Genomic DNA, 18,165 nt, shown 5'->3' with positions numbered 1-18,165 from the left:
TAGAAGAGTCAGATGCACATTTAATGAAATTGATTTTAAAAAGGAAATGGCTTAGCTTGGCATACCATGCTCTTGAAGACTGTTTCAATCCATAGATGGCCTTTTTTAGCTTACATACCAGAAATTGATCGTTTGTAGGCTCATAACCTGGAGGTAGAGTCATGTATACTTCTTCGAGAGAGACCCTTGGAGGAATGCATTTTTCACATCCATTTGACATAGGCTCCATCCTGAGTTAGTAGCAACAGACAATAGAATGCGAACGGTGCTCATTTTTGCTACAGGAGCAAAGGTTTCCTGATAGTCTACCCTATATGTTTGAGTGAACCCTTTTGCTACTAGTCTAGCCTTATATCGTTCAATCATCCTATCATGTTTATATTTGATTTTATACACCCATTTTCACCCCACAAGTTTTTTATTTTTTATCAGAGGTGTTAGGTCCCAAGTGTCATTTTTTTCAAGAGCTTGAAGTTCTTCCTTCATAGCTTTACACCAGTTAAGATTGGTGTTAGCTTCATAGAAGGAAAAAGGCTCAGTGTGAGTGGTGAAGTTACTTAAATAAGTCTTATATGAACTAGTCACAGAATGATAGCTAATAAATCGTTGAATGGGATACGATACCTGATGGGACACATAGTCCCTTAGTCTGATGTAAGGGTGAACAGGCCGAGATGATCGTCTCGGGGCAAGTTCTTCAATTGGGTCAGCTCATGACTCATTGTCTCCCCCTGAAGAGGTTTCCTTGGGAATGGTACTGGCTCCCTCTGAAGGAGAGACGTCCAGAGCGGCCTCAGGAAGGGGCTCCCTGTTGACTGGAGCAGTAAAGTCTAACCTGTCAGAAGGAAAATGATTATCAGGAAATAACAAAGTAGGAGTGACATGAGGAGATTTCTTTGTGTAGTAGGGGGTACATTCATCAAATGACACATCCTGGGAGATATAGGTTTTATGGGTAGAAGGGTCATAGCATTTATATCCCTTCTTTTCAGAAGAGTACCCTAAGAACATTGTTTTTACAAAGCTGAGGGCAAGTTTATGAGAACGTCTAATATGGACAAAGACTGTACACCCAAAGACTCGAATGTTGCCTAATTTTATTTTTCTCTTTTTCAGAATTTCCAAGGGGCTGAGATTTTTGAGCTTGGGACTAGGTAGGCGATTAATGAGGTAGGCAACAATTAAGAGGGCATCCGATCAGAAATTATGGGGAACATTATTTTAAAAAAGAATGGATCTGGTGACTTCAAGAAGATGACGATTTTTTCTTTCGGAAACACCATTTTGTTCAGGAGTGTAAATGCAGGTGGTTTGGTGTAAAATTCCTTGGTTGGAGAAAAAATCAGAAAAAATTTTATTTACATATTCAGTGCCATTATCTGAGCGAAAAATTTTAATTTTGACATTGTACTGAGTTTGAATGAAAAGAAAAAACTTCATAAAGCAAGAAAATACTTCATTTTTTCCTTTTAATAAATATACCAAAGTGGTGCGAGAATGGTCATCAATAAAGGTGATAAAATAGCGGAAGTGATTATAAGAAGTAACGGGGGCAGGTCCCCAAACATCAAAATGAATTAAATCAAACATTTGATCATATGTAGTAGAGAAAATGGGGAAAGGTAATCGAGTATGCTTGGCAAATTTGCAAATGTCACAACAGCTAGTATTGATTTTGAGGCAGAAAAGTTGATTTAAAACATAATCGGATGGATGCCCAAACCGCTGGTGAATCAAAAAATCGTGGCTGACAGGATTGGATGAGACTAGGCACTGATTGGGAGAATTTATGAGGTAGTAGAGGCTATTCTCGAAGCGGCCTTCACCAATCATCTTTCCTGTGATTCGATCCTGAAATGAGACTAAGGTTGATGAGAAAATAACATTGCAATTTAAATCCATGGTGATCTTACCAATAGATAATAAATTTGATTTGAAATCTGGTAGGAGAAGAACATTGTGAATATCATTATGAAACAATTTTAAGGAGCCAAAGCCAGAGATTTTAGCTCGATGTCCATTGGCAACTGTCACATGACTGGAATTAGTAGGGACGAAATTTTACAATTTTGTAGCATCCCATGTCATGTGGTCAGTTGCCCCGGAGTCAAGAATCTAATTTAAGGGGTTATTTATGCAATTCATATAATTTTGTGATACCAAACCTGATCCACGAGAATGTGGAGGCTGAAGAATTGACTGAAGCTGAGTGATAAGTTGCAAAATTTGAGATTTTTCGGCTGGAGAGGGGTCGAACCAATTGAGGAAGTCGGACCGGGTTGGGTCACCTGAACCGGATTGGGCCGGTTCGCTCCATAAGGATCAGGTCGGTTCATTGTTCATGGGTCGGGTCCAATTAGTGTTGTTGGGTCGGGTCGGGTCAGAGTATGAGAGTCGGGTTGAGTTAAGTTGTAAGGACCCGACCAGCTATATATCGACCCGACACCCATTTCCTTACCCGAATCGTCCCCTTCATAACCACTAGGGTTATTTTTATATGACATACCCATGCCGCCAAACTTGTTTCTTCCTTCCCGTCTCCCGTTTTTTCCTCTGTCATTTCTGTGGATGCTTGGCCGAAGCTGCGGATGGAGGTGCCAACAACGCTCCTGAGTGTGCCCCTGCCGTTGGCGATGTCGCACCTCCTGTTGGCCCTCCTCGGCCAGCCGCATCGCAGCTGAGGTAAGCGTGTTCTGTGTTCTCTAAACCACCTGCAGTCCCCATCGTTGCCCGTCTCGTTTCCTCTTGTTGGATTATTGCGATGACAGCATCGATGTTAGGCAGGCTATTTGATAATAGAATCTGAGATCGAAGGGCATCATAGGTCGAATCGAGCCCCCCTAGGTAGGTATATACTAGACTTTGCTCTTCTCTTCTCTGTGCTTCCTCTTGGTCTATGGTAGGTGGGAGGTAACTCTAGAGTTCCTCCCACCGAGTCAGGACTTCAGTGGCATAGCTTGTGCTTGTCCGAGTTCCTTGTCGTATTTGGGACAGTTCCTGTTTCAAATGAAAAATGTGAGCATAGTTTCAGTCATGCCCATACAGGTTTTTGACTTTGTCCCAAATCGCCTGTAATGAAGCCAGTAGCATGCACAGCCTGGCTATCTGAGGCTCCAAGGCGTTGGTGAGTAGTGACATGACCTGGTGGTCGGTCGTCTGCCACTCTTCTGTTGCTTCAATTTCTTCCTTTGATGGCTCATTAGGGTTATTAGGCTGTGGCTTGCATTGGGTCCCTGTGATGAACCCTAATTTTTTTCTGCCACTCAGGCTTATATATACTGCCCTTGACCATTCGAAATCATTTTGGTTGCCTTTTAATGTGATATTGGTTAATTTGGTAATGTCATTGTGAGACATGGCTGAGACGAATTTTGAGTGATTGAGGCTGGGTAGATGATGGCAGGATCAAACCTGCTCTGATACCATGTGGAAAAGATGAAAGTGATTGTTATATTGAACTGTGATGATTTACAGATTAAGATTATGAGTTCTATTGAATGAATATGACCCTTATATATACAATTGATGCTAACGGTATTATAGCTATGAACTTAGATCCTAAACTCTATGATAATGTTCTTATTCCTTGATCTTAGCATTAGTAGAAGTGACATTTCTTCCTTAGGAAAGAAAAGTTGCTCCTAATATTAGCTTGGAGGCCTGTGATGATAGCATGGTCTGAGGCCTTGACCCTCGGTCTTTATCTGCTGGTTTATACATGATGTGTTATGCTTTTGTTCTTCAACAGTTACCTTTGATAGCCAAATTCCATTTTTATGTAATCAAAACTCAAAAACCATAATCATTTTGCTTCTCTTGGGCTGTTTTGGTAAAAAAGAATGTATGCTTGAATTTTATGGATCAATAAACACTATATTTATGTCTCAAATGATTGCTTGATAAAACAAAATAGAGACAACATCTTTCCCCTTTTCTATGGCTAATCGCTGCTAGTAATTTACACATATGTATATGCAAAATTGCGGTTTTCGCGCATGAAGGGCTTCCCTCTCCTCCCCTCCTCAATTTCAGGCTTCAAACCATTGACATTTGTTATGATTATTATTGCTACTTGCTCTAGTTGCTTTTATGTTTAAAAAGGTACTTTCGACAAATATGAAAATCTTTTATGCTTTGGGACCCAAATGCCTATCCATACATCTTAATAGTCCAGTCATAGACAACGACAACATAAAGAATAATTATCATTTAACCCTCCATGCCACTAAGTTTTCAAAGTGCCAAATTCTCACTCAAAAAAAATAATTATAAATAATCATAGTTACGTACAATCAAGCAGTCTACACAATGTAAATCCAAATTAAAATAATAGTAATAAGAGCAAAAAGAAAATGATTAAATAGTTAAATTACAAATAAAAATTGTCGATATATAGCTGGTGGTGGGTTCTATTCTTGTGGCTTTTTCACACGCGAACCATCATAATTTTCCGTTTGCAGCTGACTGCTCTCTCATTATGTGTTGTCTAATGAAATGATGCCATATAATGTTGGTTTTCTCCCCCACACAGAAATAAAGATAAAGAAAATGGGGGCAGAGGGGATTGGTGTTTGTGATGGTACGTTTTGGATGTATAATCAATGGCTGGAAATTAAGAGTATTAAATGTTACGATATTCAGGGCAAAGCTAATTGCAGCTATTACTTATTGTTATAGTCAAAACTGTCTTAACTAATCGTATGACATTGTGATTTACAAGTCAAATGGTAAGGTGTAAAACAAGATTTCATCCGGCCGTACAAACTGGATTCCACTTCAGAGTCAAATATGTGTCATAATATATCCATTTGTTATAAATAAATAAAATATGTGTTTTACTGTAATATTCATTAACTATCGCTTAATTAATATCAAGAAATCGGATAGGTTAATAATAAAATTAAATTTGAATTGAATCGATACCGAAATAAATAAAAATAGTCATCTAATTGGTTAGATCTTAGTATTATTTATCATTTTTGAGCAATTGAATTCTCTAATATTTGAAAATCATTCAGCAACATAAACTAGGAAAATGATTTCCGCATGATCAAAATGATTCAATGCCGTGTAAGAGAGTGCGAATGTACATTTACATATTTCACGAGGAATTTGTTATATCGTTCAAGGGAAATGGCCCTACGATCGTAACCACCCCCATAACTCATGCAATAAATATTCCATGTAAAAAGAAATTGGAGTCTGTTTGCTTTAGGAGTTGGAACTAGCTGCCCTCCGAATCCAACCTCTATCGAAGAGGTATTTCTAGCTAGAGTATATAAGATAAATTATTCACAAAATTTATGTTTAAATTACGTATAAATTATTTATTTAAACATTTCTATTTTAATAAGCGAAAGAAAATCGCACAATTGATTCTAATCGGAGACTTTTAAAGCCGGCGGAACTAATATAAATAAATATTTTCTTACTTTCATTAGCTAAATTCAACTTGATTAGGGTATAATTATTCAGATCGATTGGCATTTAATAGCATGCAATACATTATTTATTTATTTATTTTTATCAAATTACGTAGTTATGACCATTTTGATGATGAGAGAGCAACGTTACCGTTGGGTCAACAGAAATGTGAAACAGACGGCAAAAGTAGTGTGAAAGAAGAAAGTTATGTCTCTGTGCATATAATTATTAAGTAGATTCCTTGTTATATTTCTCATCCACTTGTTGAATTTCATGTCAATCGATATCACTATTAGAGTCCGGACATCAAAACTAAATTGCTTCCGCTTGATATCCCCAGTCCCACTCCCAGTTTTCTTGTTTACTTCTTTAACAATTCCAGTCTTTCTCATTCAATTGTTTGTGGACGCAAAGAAGCAGTAGCCTTCCCAAGAATTTCAATCAGTTTTTACCGTCGAAGTCTCTTCCCCACTTTCATTACTCTCAAACCAATTACGTACCCGTCTTCGTTTTCCTTTATATTTCATTGATCTCTTCAGATTGTATAACTTCTGAGACCCACAAACTTCAAGATATGATTTTCTTGAAAGAATCATGTACTAATACTATTATTTTCTTGGCAATCCTTTTTCTTTCACAACTGATCACAGCTCATGCTTCTTCCTGGTGCAACCAGACATGCGGCGAGCACTATGTTTCTTACCCTTTTGGATTCTCCTCAGGTTGCAAAATTCATTTAAAATGCAGCCAAGAAAGCAACATGGTTGTTAATGAGTTTCCCATCGTATATGTAAACCAAGAAAAGATAAGGATTGATCTTCGACCCAAATGCGACCGTCCAATCGATACCTTTAAATCTTTATTTACAAAAAACTTTGCACCCATGTCAACAAACGCAATTCTGTTGAATAATTGCTCTTCCACACTTTTACCTTGCAGTATACCTGACATAAGCGTCCAGACTCATTTCGAGTCGCTTAATTGTTCAAAGTCAAGTCGCAGCAGCATAAGTTGCCTTTTCAATTTAACTCGGGATAATTTCTTTGATTCTGGAAAGTATACTGATCAGCTTAAGTACTGCGACTACTTTTTGTCATCAATATCATCAGAGTCTGTCAATGGTTCAGGTGTGTCGTTGGATATTCTAGTGCTTGATTTGGGGTGGTGGCTTCCAGGGAAATGCCAATGTTCTGAGCAAGCCGATTGTATTAAAATTGCAAGTCCCAAAGGACCAGGATATCGGTGTCGCTGCAAAGATGGATTCTCCGGTGATGGCTATTCAGCCGGTACCGGCTGCCGGAAAGGTCAGTGGTTCTTCTTCCTCCAATTTAATTATTGTTAGTTACTTGTATGTTTCTGATTCTACCCCGAGCAATTGTCAACCTTACATCATGCATATGAACGGTGGTGTTTTAATTATTAGTTTATTCTTTGGGTTACATGGTTAATTATTGATGCACGCAACATTAAGCATAATAGAAACGTAACGACTATATTTTTTAAAATTCTTCAAACAACCATTACTGATGAAGCCATGCAAACGATGGGTTTTTTGCTCATAATTTTTTATCCAAATACTATGGGAGGGTTGGAGCTAGTGAGAGGGTATTAATCGGAGTTTCTTTTTTAAATGTTAGAAAATATTTACTATATTTTCGGTTGTGCACCATGTAATTATAATATTTATAATTAAGATATACATTAATAAAAATTTCTTTAAATGTAAGATGTTTCAAGGTTACAAAAACTAATTTTATTTCTATAAAATATGTTGGTCTTTTTCTTTTTTATTCATGGAAGTGCCAATGCATCATGTGCAACACAGGAGGACTACTTAGAAGCAAAAATTTAGCTAATGCAGAAGAAATGAGTCAAACTCGAACCTCTGAGGGTACTGCATGAGTAAATAAATGATCATGGTCACAACTGGCTCCAACCATGGAAAAGGGATGCCTTTCTTGAAGTAAAATATAGTGGATAGATAGTGTTAGTGAGCAGCAACCCTGGTGAAAGCTGGAAAGAGAGATACTTTTGGTGGTCCTATAATATGGTTACCTCTCAATGTATGAGGCCAATCAGTCATTGAATGGGAAGTCAAGTCATCAGATGGATGAGTTTGTGCTTGCCGTTGTTGTTGTCCTCTTGGTTTCTATAATTTTCCATTTTGTCCTCCATCTCTAATTACAAAAATGAGAACATTATATAACGGATAACTAACAAGTAAAGGAAACTAATTAATTGCCTAATTAGTAGCTTAACCCAGCACGTTTCAGGGAGGGCCCTTGACCTATTTAAAATAATCACCCACTTGTATGCCGTATGAGAATTTTATAGTATATGGTCTAATGATTAATATAAACTAGACTTCTATGGTTTCAGTCTGCTGTGATTATCGGTGGCTGCTAAATTGAATTATTATTAGAGACAAAGTATTAATTTATTCTAGAAATTGGATATCGACAAAACAAATTAATATCATATGCGAACAAGGGTGCAGGCTAATAGCATAGGAAAGAATTTTGCACCCAGAATATCGGGCAATTTACGTAGTAATTTAATGGTGCTGAGTTGAAAATAATTTGTTAATTATGTGGTGGAAAAATAGTTGATTAAGCATTGATCAGGAAACTACTAGCTTTAGGTTAGGTGAATTTTGTCAAACCTAATAAAATGAAAACGGTGACTTCAACATAATATTCTTAATTAGAAAAAGAATGACTCGAAGCATTAGTTGGACCAAGGTGATCTGTATGTATGTAGTTCCTAATTAATTAATTAATTAATATTTAGCATGTTGTTACTTGAACTGCATCAATTTGGATTGATATTTGATTTCTTCAGATAAATATGCACTCAGAAGTGTTGTTCACTTGATGAGTTTGGAAAACTATTGTAAAACTCCCCATCTGACTGATATGTATATGGACAGGTTCTTGCAATCTGGAAAAGCATTTATCTGGCCAATGTGGAGAAACAATAAGGATTGCGGTTTTAATCGGAGGTATTCTTTTCCTATTGCTAAATTTACAATCACGAACAATTAAAATTCTATGCCATTAGGCCAATGCCTAACAATCAAGTCCCTATTAGTGGCAAAGTTTGTAAAGTTTGGCTACAAAATTCGTTTCTAGTTATATTCAAGTTGAAAGTGCAAGAATGTAATTGACACAACACGAATTGGAACACTAAATCCAGCTATTATTTCTCTCTCAGGAATTTTTGCAGGATCAGCTTTAATGGTTGCTTTGGGTCTGGTCTGCTGTTTCATTCGAAGACGGTTCTCTACTTCAAAAGCCAAGGGTTTTAGAAAGCTCAGCCTAAGTGAAGCTACAGGGATTAACATTCCCATATACCCTTACAAGGAAATAGAGAAAGCCACAAACAGCTTTTCTGATAAACAAAGGCTTGGAACTGGTGCCTATGGAACAGTCTATGCTGGTAAACTCCACAATGATATATGGGTTGCCATTAAGAGAATCAAACATAGAGATATCGATGACAGTGTTGAGCAAGTTATGAATGAGATCAAGCTCATTTCTTCAGTGAATCATCCGAGTTTAGTTCGCCTCTTAGGCTGCTCAATAGAAAATGGTGAACAGGTTCTGGTCTACGAATTCATGCCTAATGGAACATTATGCCAGCATTTACAAAGGGAAAAAGGGGATGGACTTGCCTGGCCAGTTCGCCTTACTATCGCTGCAGAAACAGCTCAAGCTATAGCTTATCTTCACTCCGCAATCGATCCACCGATATACCATAGAGATATAAAGTCAAGCAACATACTTCTAGACTACAATTTCAGGTCCAAAGTTGCAGATTTTGGTCTTTCAAGGCTTGGCCGGACTGAAATATCTCACATCTCAACAGCCCCACAGGGAACTCCAGGCTATCTTGATCCTCAATACCATCAGAATTTCCATCTTTCAGATAAAAGTGATGTTTATAGCTTTGGAGTAGTTCTTATTGAGATCATAACGGCATTGAAAGTGGTAGACTTTTCCAGGCAGTACAATGAAGTGAACTTGGCTGCTCTTGCCACTGACAGGATTGGAAAGGGAAGATTGGCTGAGATTATAGATCCATTACTTGATATACATTGTGATGCTTGGACTTTTTCTACTGTACATAAAGTAGCAGAATTAGCATTCAGATGTCTCGCATTCGACAAAGACACGAGGCCTTCAATGATGGAAGTTGCAGCTGAATTAGAACAACTAAGGATAAGTAGATGGTCTCCAGAAGAAGAAATAAAATTCAGAGCTTCATCGGTCGAATCCTCCTGCTCTACTTCTTCATCTAATATCAGCGAAAAGCCTCTCAGCTCCACTAATAATAATGGAGAATTGGGAAATATAAGCTTGTTCACACAAGTTAGAAGTGTGAAGTCAACGGATGAAGCAAAAGATGATTCACCGGTTTCTGTTCAGGATCCATGGTTAAGTGAACAAAGCTCACCTTCAACAAGCAGTTTGTTAAATACTGTTAGTCGGTGATTTGAAGCGCTTTTCCCTGAAGAAGCTCTGCTTAGCTTCATTTTCCTGTGAATATTATCAAACAAAATTTTGATCTTAAACATCCTTCCTTGTTTCTTAAACTTTACTTGGATTTGCTTGTAGCAGTGCTTCAGAAGTTGCAGCTGATTCTCTTTTTTCTTTTCTTTTTTTCCTTTTCTTGTTTCCTTTCTCTCAAAAGCAAACAAATGATAACATGGCATGTACATATTAATCCCAAATGCGGAGATAATTAATTACCTATCATTCTTGGGACTACTTGAGTGCCTGGAATTTATTTTTCTATAATAATTGCCTAAAATGACTTGTAGAGATTTAAAGGAATCATAGATGTAGGTAGGGACTAGATATTTTGATCTTACGGTTAATCATTTTAATTTTATTTTCTTAATAGTTAATTTTAGTATTTTTATTTTTAATTTTCTTTAATAATTTTTTTCTTTTATTAAAAACAGAAGTCAAATGTAAATAAAATATCTAAAACATATACCTGACATCTAGCTTAAATGGTAAAGATTTTCAAAGTCTCAAATTCTCTGCATATTTTTAATCAAAATTAAAATACATATGTATTCTCACTAATACTACTATATATTAGTATTATCCATTTTTAAATTTGATATATTCCTTCTAATTTATTTATACATCAAAAAATTATATAATATATTATTAATTTATAATTTTTTAACTTAACTTGATATTTATTAACTAAATTAATTATAAAAAGTATATCTCATAAATTATATACAAGATACACTATTAGTTAAGATTACTAAAAATTTAATCTTTAAAGATATTTTAATTATTAAAAACACAGAAAAACCTACTAGTAATATGATAAATCTCAGGGTGATTAAAATAATTAACCCTTGATTTTGAAAGCCGAAAAGAAAACGTAAGACGTAACAGGATGCTTTCTTTTGTCTGTACAACGTGGACTCCATTGCTCTGCCAATATGGACAATGGCCCTTAGTTGCTTGTTTCTTTTAAAAAGCCCATGTATTGTCCAAGGGAAACTTACCAGCGATCCCTTTTGAGATGTTTATGAAATTGTAAAGATCAGATAGAATAATGAGTCGACCTGACAGACTACCTGTCACCAACCTTTCTGCAACTCTGCTTCCACTTGTTTGTAAGCATTTGCCGCCTGGATATGGTTGTTTATCATTTGCCCATAAAGTGATTATAATGTGTTCAGGAATCAATTGGGTGAAGTCGCAGTCGTAGATATCTACATTCTTCTTCTGCATGAGTTCCACATGACAAAATTTATGTGTCATTTAAAGATTTGACAAAAAAGAATCAAACCAAAACAGGCAAATGGAAAACTTCTAAGATGTCTTATTCAATTAAATACTTTTACAAACAGAGAGAGAGAGAGGAGATGGACTTGGCTGGCCAAGTTCGCCGTATTTGCATTTTGCAATTGTGGTAGAGAAAGTTGACAAACTTTCTAACGACAAACTTGAAGAGACTGATTGCCTTTAGATGTATATATATATATATATATATATCTTTCTATATATTTATAGCTTCACATGCTAAAAAATATCAGTTTGTGGCTAAATTACTTTCTTATTTTTATCTAATTAATTGGCAAGACAAGAACCTGAATAAATTAACTTATAACAATAGTGTTTGTCCACTCCAAATTTGTACATGATTGCTTGGCAGCATATTGGGGCTCAGGGCTCAGGGCTGGCTTCTTATTATAACTCAAAATCCCAGCTGACACACCCTAAAACAGGGCCACAGCTAAACCCACAATTCCAGCAGATATATTTATGTAGACGAAAATGTTCCCAATTCATTCTATAAATTCCACGACTGAATACTGTTATATCCTAAAGAATCAGTAGGAAAATGTTTCCACCTCAGGTTTTCTTATTCTTTTCTTTTGAACAGATTTTCCACCTCAGGTGTTAAACTTTAAAGCTGGCAAAACAATCATGTGATCCTAAGTGCAGGTATGTCTTCTTCCTATTCAACGAAAGATATTTTGGCATTTCCGGTTTTGTGTGAATTAATGATGATTGCCCAAATAATTAAATCTCTGGAATATTTGAAATCGTCTAAATCAAAATAAATGAACCCTCCTTTAATTAATATGGACCAGCGATGTATCACTCATTACACCACAACTTCCAGTTTATGAAAATAAGGAAATCATGACCTTGTTTTAACGTTAAATTTGTGGTAAGAGTTTAAAGGGAGTTTAACCTCAGGGTGCATGTCTCCTATAAATACCAGAGTCATTTTAGTGTGAGACTAATACCATTGCAATCTTTAAATACTTCATCCTTCCTTCCAAATAACCCTTAACAGCAGACTTGTGTTAGCTTTTACCCATTCACATCAATGCTGATTCTTGTTATTTTGGACACTATGTCGCCATGATTCATTAACAATTCGGATAAGTCCAATTACAATTATTTATACTTAAATCAGAGTAATAAATTTACAATTGCATTTTTATTTGTCAACTATATATATAAAGAAGAGGCTAATTTGAGAGTTGACATATGTAAAGACACATGAAATTAAAAGCCATTGAATTTCAAACTTATTCCATTCGTTCAAAGTTCAATGCCTTGCCTAAACCAGCTAAGTGCTAACCAATTCGTAGATCCTTTCAAAGTCATCTAAATTACGCAAAATTGAAAATGGGAAAGAGTTAAATCTTATGTATGCCTTCTCATAGTAGCATGTCTCCATCAAATCATGTTTCTCCAACAACATAAAAAGAAAACATTAGTGCGCACATATTGTGCTGTCACTATCAGTGCATATGTTTATGTTTATCCTTCCTTTAAAATGACCAATATCTTTTTGATGGGGGAGAAGTAGCGGCCCCTTAAACATATATTCCATTTTTCACCACAACATTACATCACACCCACGAAAATGAAAATGAAAATGATAACTCCTCACCTTATGTTTACCAATATAAATCATCACTGCCCAAAATACATCACTATATAAGAATCTTCACTGTAGTTGCTCCAGAGAATAGGACTTTTTGAGTATCTTTTTCACCGCATACCAATATTATTGATACATTACATTCAACTTAAATAAAATAAGAAAAGCAAAAGATCATTCGTACGCATAGTCCCATTGATTTTTAGATTAATTAGGTTGAGTAGCTCAACTCCATTTAGCCAAGCCTCTAATTATTGTTATTCTTTTAAAAGAAAAAAAAATATAAAATTAGCAAGGTTTCATGTTCATTTTAAATTGATCTTGCTTACAATTAGGCTAATTGAAATGGGTATTAATTATTAAATGTTAATATATATACTATATGTACGTGTGTGTGTGTGTGTGTGTGTGTGTGTGTGTGTTTGGCATTTGCTTAATACTTATCGTGCATAGATTTAATACAGACAGACAAGAATTCACGAATTAGGAAAGTAAGCAGTAAATTTCTTTTTTATTAATTATTTCCAAGAGTTGCAAACAAAAACCAGTATTGATTAAAATCGCAGACAACCACTTCAAATATTTTTCCAGCTATGATGACAACATAACCACCAAATCATGAATATTCCGCAGACGAAGTTTCCAATTTTCTTGTGCAATTTTGCTTCTAAAAAGTTGCTCTCTTCAAAGACGTGATGGTTACAGAAGAACCCAACGTTGACGATGCAACCTCAATCTCAAACGAATCATATCGACGGAAAATTTCAACAACGAAAAGTCTTGAAATGAAGACAACAAAGTCTTTACCTGCACACTGCTTATTCCCGATTGTCGGATGCTCCGTCTCGGGTCCATTTGACCACAGCACATGCTGCAGCAGCTTCTCTCCCTCTCCCACGAACCTATCGGGAACATACTCCTCCGGTCGGTCGAAGATTTTGGGATCTTTAGTTGCAAATGGCTGATACCCGAATATCATTTCCCCTTCTTTGACTTCATACGCTGCGTCGTGACTTTCAATGACTATGTCGCGCTTAGCTTTCCCGTACTGTGCTGGCACTGGTGGCTCGATACGGAAAGCTTCATAAACTGCTGATTTCATCAAAGGCATTTGCTCGAGTGCGCTCATCGTCACCTCTCCACCGTTAAGTACTGATCTGATCTCTTTAGCAAGCTCCGTATGGAGTGCGACACCAGCGCGGCCGATCCACTTTAGTATGTTGGGGAAGAAGATTTTCATGCCGCCAAAGGTGTTAAAGCATGTGGCAAAAAGAAGATTGTGACAAGCTTCATCTCTGGAAATGCCCATCTTTTCAGCTTCGTCGAGTAGAGATCCGGCAGAGGAATTGAAGTAATCGTAGAGACGTTTGTAGTCTTTCTTGATTAGAAAAGCAGGAAGACGGAATGTGTGGATAAGTGGTTCTTCAAGAATTGCTGGTAAGCCAAGAGTGAGAATAGGAGCGAGTTGAAACAATACCCATTTCGCAATCAACGAAGGCCCATCAGTTCCCACTTTGCTATCCACTGGATTAGTACCAAAATAACACTTACCCAAGAAGCTAAAAGCAGCTTGCTCACCGGGATCGTTAAAGCTCACTTTACCTTTAGATGCTAGATCTTTCTCGAGACCATCAAACAGTTCCGTGTAAGAAGAAGCGAACTCGGGGATAACATGATCCCGACGAGACTTCAAAAGATAGAACAAGAGCTGCTTGAGTTGAGTGTGTTTCTGCTCTGACGGGTCGAGATAAGAAAGAACTCTGTAGCCGCCGGTGAGGTCTACAGAGGGCATATAAGTACCAGTAAAAAGGTCTTTCTTCTCGACTTTGGTTACATCGAAAAGTACAGGAAAGCTCTTGCCATCAAGCACAACGACAACATGTGGGTTTTTAGAGATAAAAGGACCTGGTGGCATGTTGGTTCTGTACACAGTTGACTGATACTTTTGGCTTCTTGACTTAAAGAACTCCTCTCTGCCTTGATTGTAGAAATAATCAAGACGATCTTTGATGGGTCCGAAAAATGGAAGGCCATAATCTCCAGGGATTTTACGAATCGGAAGTTTTGATGATTCGGTTGGGGAAACAATCAGGGGTGAGTTAGTTGTAGATGGTTTTTCAGAGACAGAAGCGGTGATTGGGCTTACGGATGATCGGCGAGTGGAGTGCTTAAGTGTCTGGACCTGCGTTTGCAGGATCGCAGAAGGGATAGAAGAAGAAGCCATGTTGGGTTGCTTATCGCTGAGAAATTTGGAGGAGAAAATAAGTTTAAAGAAATTGAGGGATTATATTTACTGGGCGCATGTGGGTAGAGGGAGTCCACTTTGATGTTAATTTATAGTGGGAGCGGTGGAGGGCACTGTCCTTGAACAAAAAGAAAAAAAGAAAAATAAGAAGCTGGCCACGGTCAATAATCGTGAAAAGCATGCATTAATTATGCCTTATTTATTTAGTCGTAGATGAGTTTTTCAGAACTCTCCTCTACTCCTCCTTTCTTATTTCTGTTCCGACATGTGAAATTTTCATATCTCATCCAAGCCTATATGGGAAATGCTTTTTCACCTTGGAGAAGATACATAAGAAAAATGAAACAAAACAAAAAAATAATTAAATTTGTCAACAAAATTTAAAATACCACTCATAAGTTTAGCTTGAAAAAATTTGAGCCATTCATAGCAAAAAATTTAAATTAAATATTAAAAAAATAATTTATATACCGCATATAGTATATTTAATTATTAGAGAGGAGTATTCGGATGTATTCTATTATTGTCATTTTATATATTATAGATTTTTAGAATGTCTTAATTATCTAATAAATTTTATATTTTGTATTTACTTTCAAATGTATCATGTGTTTTTTTATTATTTTAAATATTAGTATTTTGTTATTAATTTAAATTTTAGCCTTCAATAAGATTATCAATTAAAATTTATAAACGTGACTACAATCTCGATGGTAGAAAAGAAAAAGAAATTAAATTAGTGTTAAAATTGCTGACTTAATACTAGAAAATTTTTCTCTTGTCATTTTTATTGGAGGTTTTAAAAATCTAATGCTTGGAATACTTTTGCCTTTGTAACAAATTATAAAAGAAAAAGAGTAAGATATGGATAAGATTTTTTGCTCTAATTCCTAATAAAAATGACTATTAAAAACATTTATTATTAAATCTTCTATTTATTTACCTAAAACATTATATTTATTTATGTGATAATTCAACAATCTTAATTCAATGCTATCTCAACTCATTCTTTTTATTAATATTGCGGGAATTATAGCAACATCAACAGATTTTGTTTAATAATTACGTTAGAAGTTAAAATCAAAACAAATATTAATATATATTGCTAAAAATTAAAGAATTAAAAATGGTATGCTAGATTTAAAAAATAAATTGGCAGTTAAATCTTAAGAAACGGCGTTTACGTAAACGCGGTTAAAGTACCTTAAGATATTTTGAGAGTGTGAGATTATTGCAATAAAGCAGACCTCATATAAAAGGTAAAGAATCCCGTCTGTTAATCTCTTTATAGCTAATTGCATTCATTGACATTTTATTTTAGTTAAGTCTCACTGGTCCACGACCATTTTTTGGCAATTCTTGCTGGGATTTAGTTAAACTCTCGTATGGTTTGAAAGTTTTCTTAGATAACAACTTTTATGAAATTCATAGATTTAATCTACAAAATAAAAACCCTCTTTTAATAGTGTTTGATTTAAATATTGTGTTTAATAAATTTATAATATTCTAATATAATTCTTAACCCTAAATGAGAGAAATAAAACCATTTAGTTCTACAAATTTATTCCCTTAAAATTTCATTTCACCCCCTGATAAATAGATTCTCTAATCAATAAGTATTTCTCTTCAGTCCGTGTTAATAGATTAGGCTTTCAATATGTAACATGGTTAATTAGATCTTATATGTAACTGTTTTAATTATTTTGAGGTTTTTCTTTAGTTAGTAAATTCAAGGTAGATTAAATATCAATTGTTGTTTTGTTAGTAAATTAATTACTTAAGACAATTAATTGGGTTTCTCTTTTTACCCTTTTTATTTTGGATTATTGCTCAAATATATTTGAGGTTTCTACTTTCTTATTTATCATTCTTGTTTATTTATTAGAACGTATACATACAATGAATGACATTATATATAATTTTGTTAATTAAGTTTGCAGGTAATAGTCAATATATTTTAAAATAATTGGGTTCATATGGAAGATTTCGACGAGACATGGATTGATATGATTGGACTTGGTAACTTTTGTTTTTCCAGAGATATTCTTTTTTTTTTTTAATAAATTTCAATTGTAAAGAATCCATCAGATAGAAGAAAAAATGGGTACATGGTTTAATGCCTTTTGGATATAAAAGAACTTGGAAATCAGTCCTCTTTACAAATAATAGTTGGATGTATAAGTACCGTTAGCATGATCAAAGTAGGTAATTAACAAGTTAAGTCCATCACTTGTCAAATATAATATCCTCAGGTTTCTTTGTAATACGGAACTTAATTTTATTTCACTTATTGCTGTGAAATATTGGTTATTTTTATTTTTTACAAACGAGTATTGGAATTGTTTTAAAGACTACGGAGGTACAGAATCTCAACGTTTATTTCTATAAATGGAAATATATGTATTCGCCTTACTAGCCGTTGTTCATTAATGATTCTAATGAGAATTGGCATCATATGGTTGCTCCAATTTTATTATATTATAATGCAAGTAAATACATAAGCACTAGACAACTCATGACCCCCCACAAGGATTATATATATATATATGTATATATCACTTCATTTTGGCTGGGTTATTATTTATGACATCATTGATCGTATAAATCTTAATAAATATATTCGCAGTAGTGCCTCATGCAAGATGCAGTTACAGTGAACCCAGTCAATTGCATACACAGACAACTCTAATGATATTTCAAATTTCACCTATGAGCTCTACTTCATTCAAATATTCCCAGTTGGAATTTTAACCTAAATCTCATAACTAATAGCAATTTTTAATTTATATTAGGTATGTTATATCTATATTACTAGATATAGTAATTAATCCTGTGATCTATCAATAATTGGATAAACAGGGTCTTATTTTTGACGTGTATAGACCGTGTGTAAAATGTGTATGGTCTGTCACACGCATGCATAATTATGGAATGAAAAACTTATTTTCAGTAGACACTAACAAATTTCTTAAATAAAAGAACAGAGTAATACAGATAATACAAAAATGAGCGAGACGGTGCGTCTAAAGCAGGTAAATTCAATTATAATGCATAATCTTTGG

The 18,165-nt window shown here is 35.1% G+C and overlaps 2 protein-coding genes across 2 annotated transcripts; one reads left to right on the top strand and one right to left on the bottom strand.

Annotated features, from left to right (window-relative positions):
• The first annotated feature begins 5,599 nt into the window (after nucleotides 1-5,599).
• Nucleotides 5,600-10,193, top strand: LOC8260918 (wall-associated receptor kinase-like 14). Its single transcript, XM_015716932.3, has 3 exons — nucleotides 5,600-6,728; nucleotides 8,354-8,425; nucleotides 8,638-10,193. Exons 1-3 carry the CDS (start codon nucleotides 5,999-6,001, stop codon nucleotides 9,915-9,917), a joined length of 2,082 nt encoding a protein of 693 aa, XP_015572418.2. The 5' UTR covers nucleotides 5,600-5,998; the 3' UTR covers nucleotides 9,918-10,193.
• Nucleotides 10,194-13,341: 3,148 nt separating this feature from the next.
• On the bottom strand, nucleotides 13,342-15,185 carry LOC8260919 (allene oxide synthase). Its single transcript, XM_002510274.4, has one exon. The coding sequence runs from the start codon at nucleotides 15,080-15,082 to the stop codon at nucleotides 13,526-13,528; it is 1,557 nt and encodes a 518-aa protein (XP_002510320.1). The 5' UTR covers nucleotides 15,083-15,185; the 3' UTR covers nucleotides 13,342-13,525.
• Between the last annotated feature and the right edge of the window lie 2,980 nt (nucleotides 15,186-18,165).

The sequence above is a fragment of the Ricinus communis genome, chromosome 2, assembly GCF_019578655.1.
Source record: "Ricinus communis isolate WT05 ecotype wild-type chromosome 2, ASM1957865v1, whole genome shotgun sequence".
In the NCBI taxonomy this organism is placed as follows: domain Eukaryota; kingdom Viridiplantae; phylum Streptophyta; class Magnoliopsida; order Malpighiales; family Euphorbiaceae; genus Ricinus; species Ricinus communis.
This window is presented reverse-complemented; position numbering and strand designations above follow the sequence as displayed.

What these genes read in the sequence shown, in the direction of transcription:
- LOC8260919 (XM_002510274.4), bottom strand. Translation starts at nt 15,082, where the DNA reads ATGGCTTCTTCTTCTATCCCTTCTGCGATCCTGCAAACGCAGGTCCAG.
- LOC8260918 (XM_015716932.3), top strand. Translation starts at nt 5,999, where the DNA reads ATGATTTTCTTGAAAGAATCATGTACTAATACTATTATTTTCTTGGCA. An exon ending in CGGTACCGGCTGCCGGAAAG is followed by an intron (nt 6,729 to 8,353) that starts GTCAGTGGTTCT and finishes GTATATGGACAG; the next exon opens with GTTCTTGCAATCTGGAAAAG. An exon ending in GATTGCGGTTTTAATCGGAG is followed by an intron (nt 8,426 to 8,637) that starts GTATTCTTTTCC and finishes TTTCTCTCTCAG; the next exon opens with GAATTTTTGCAGGATCAGCT.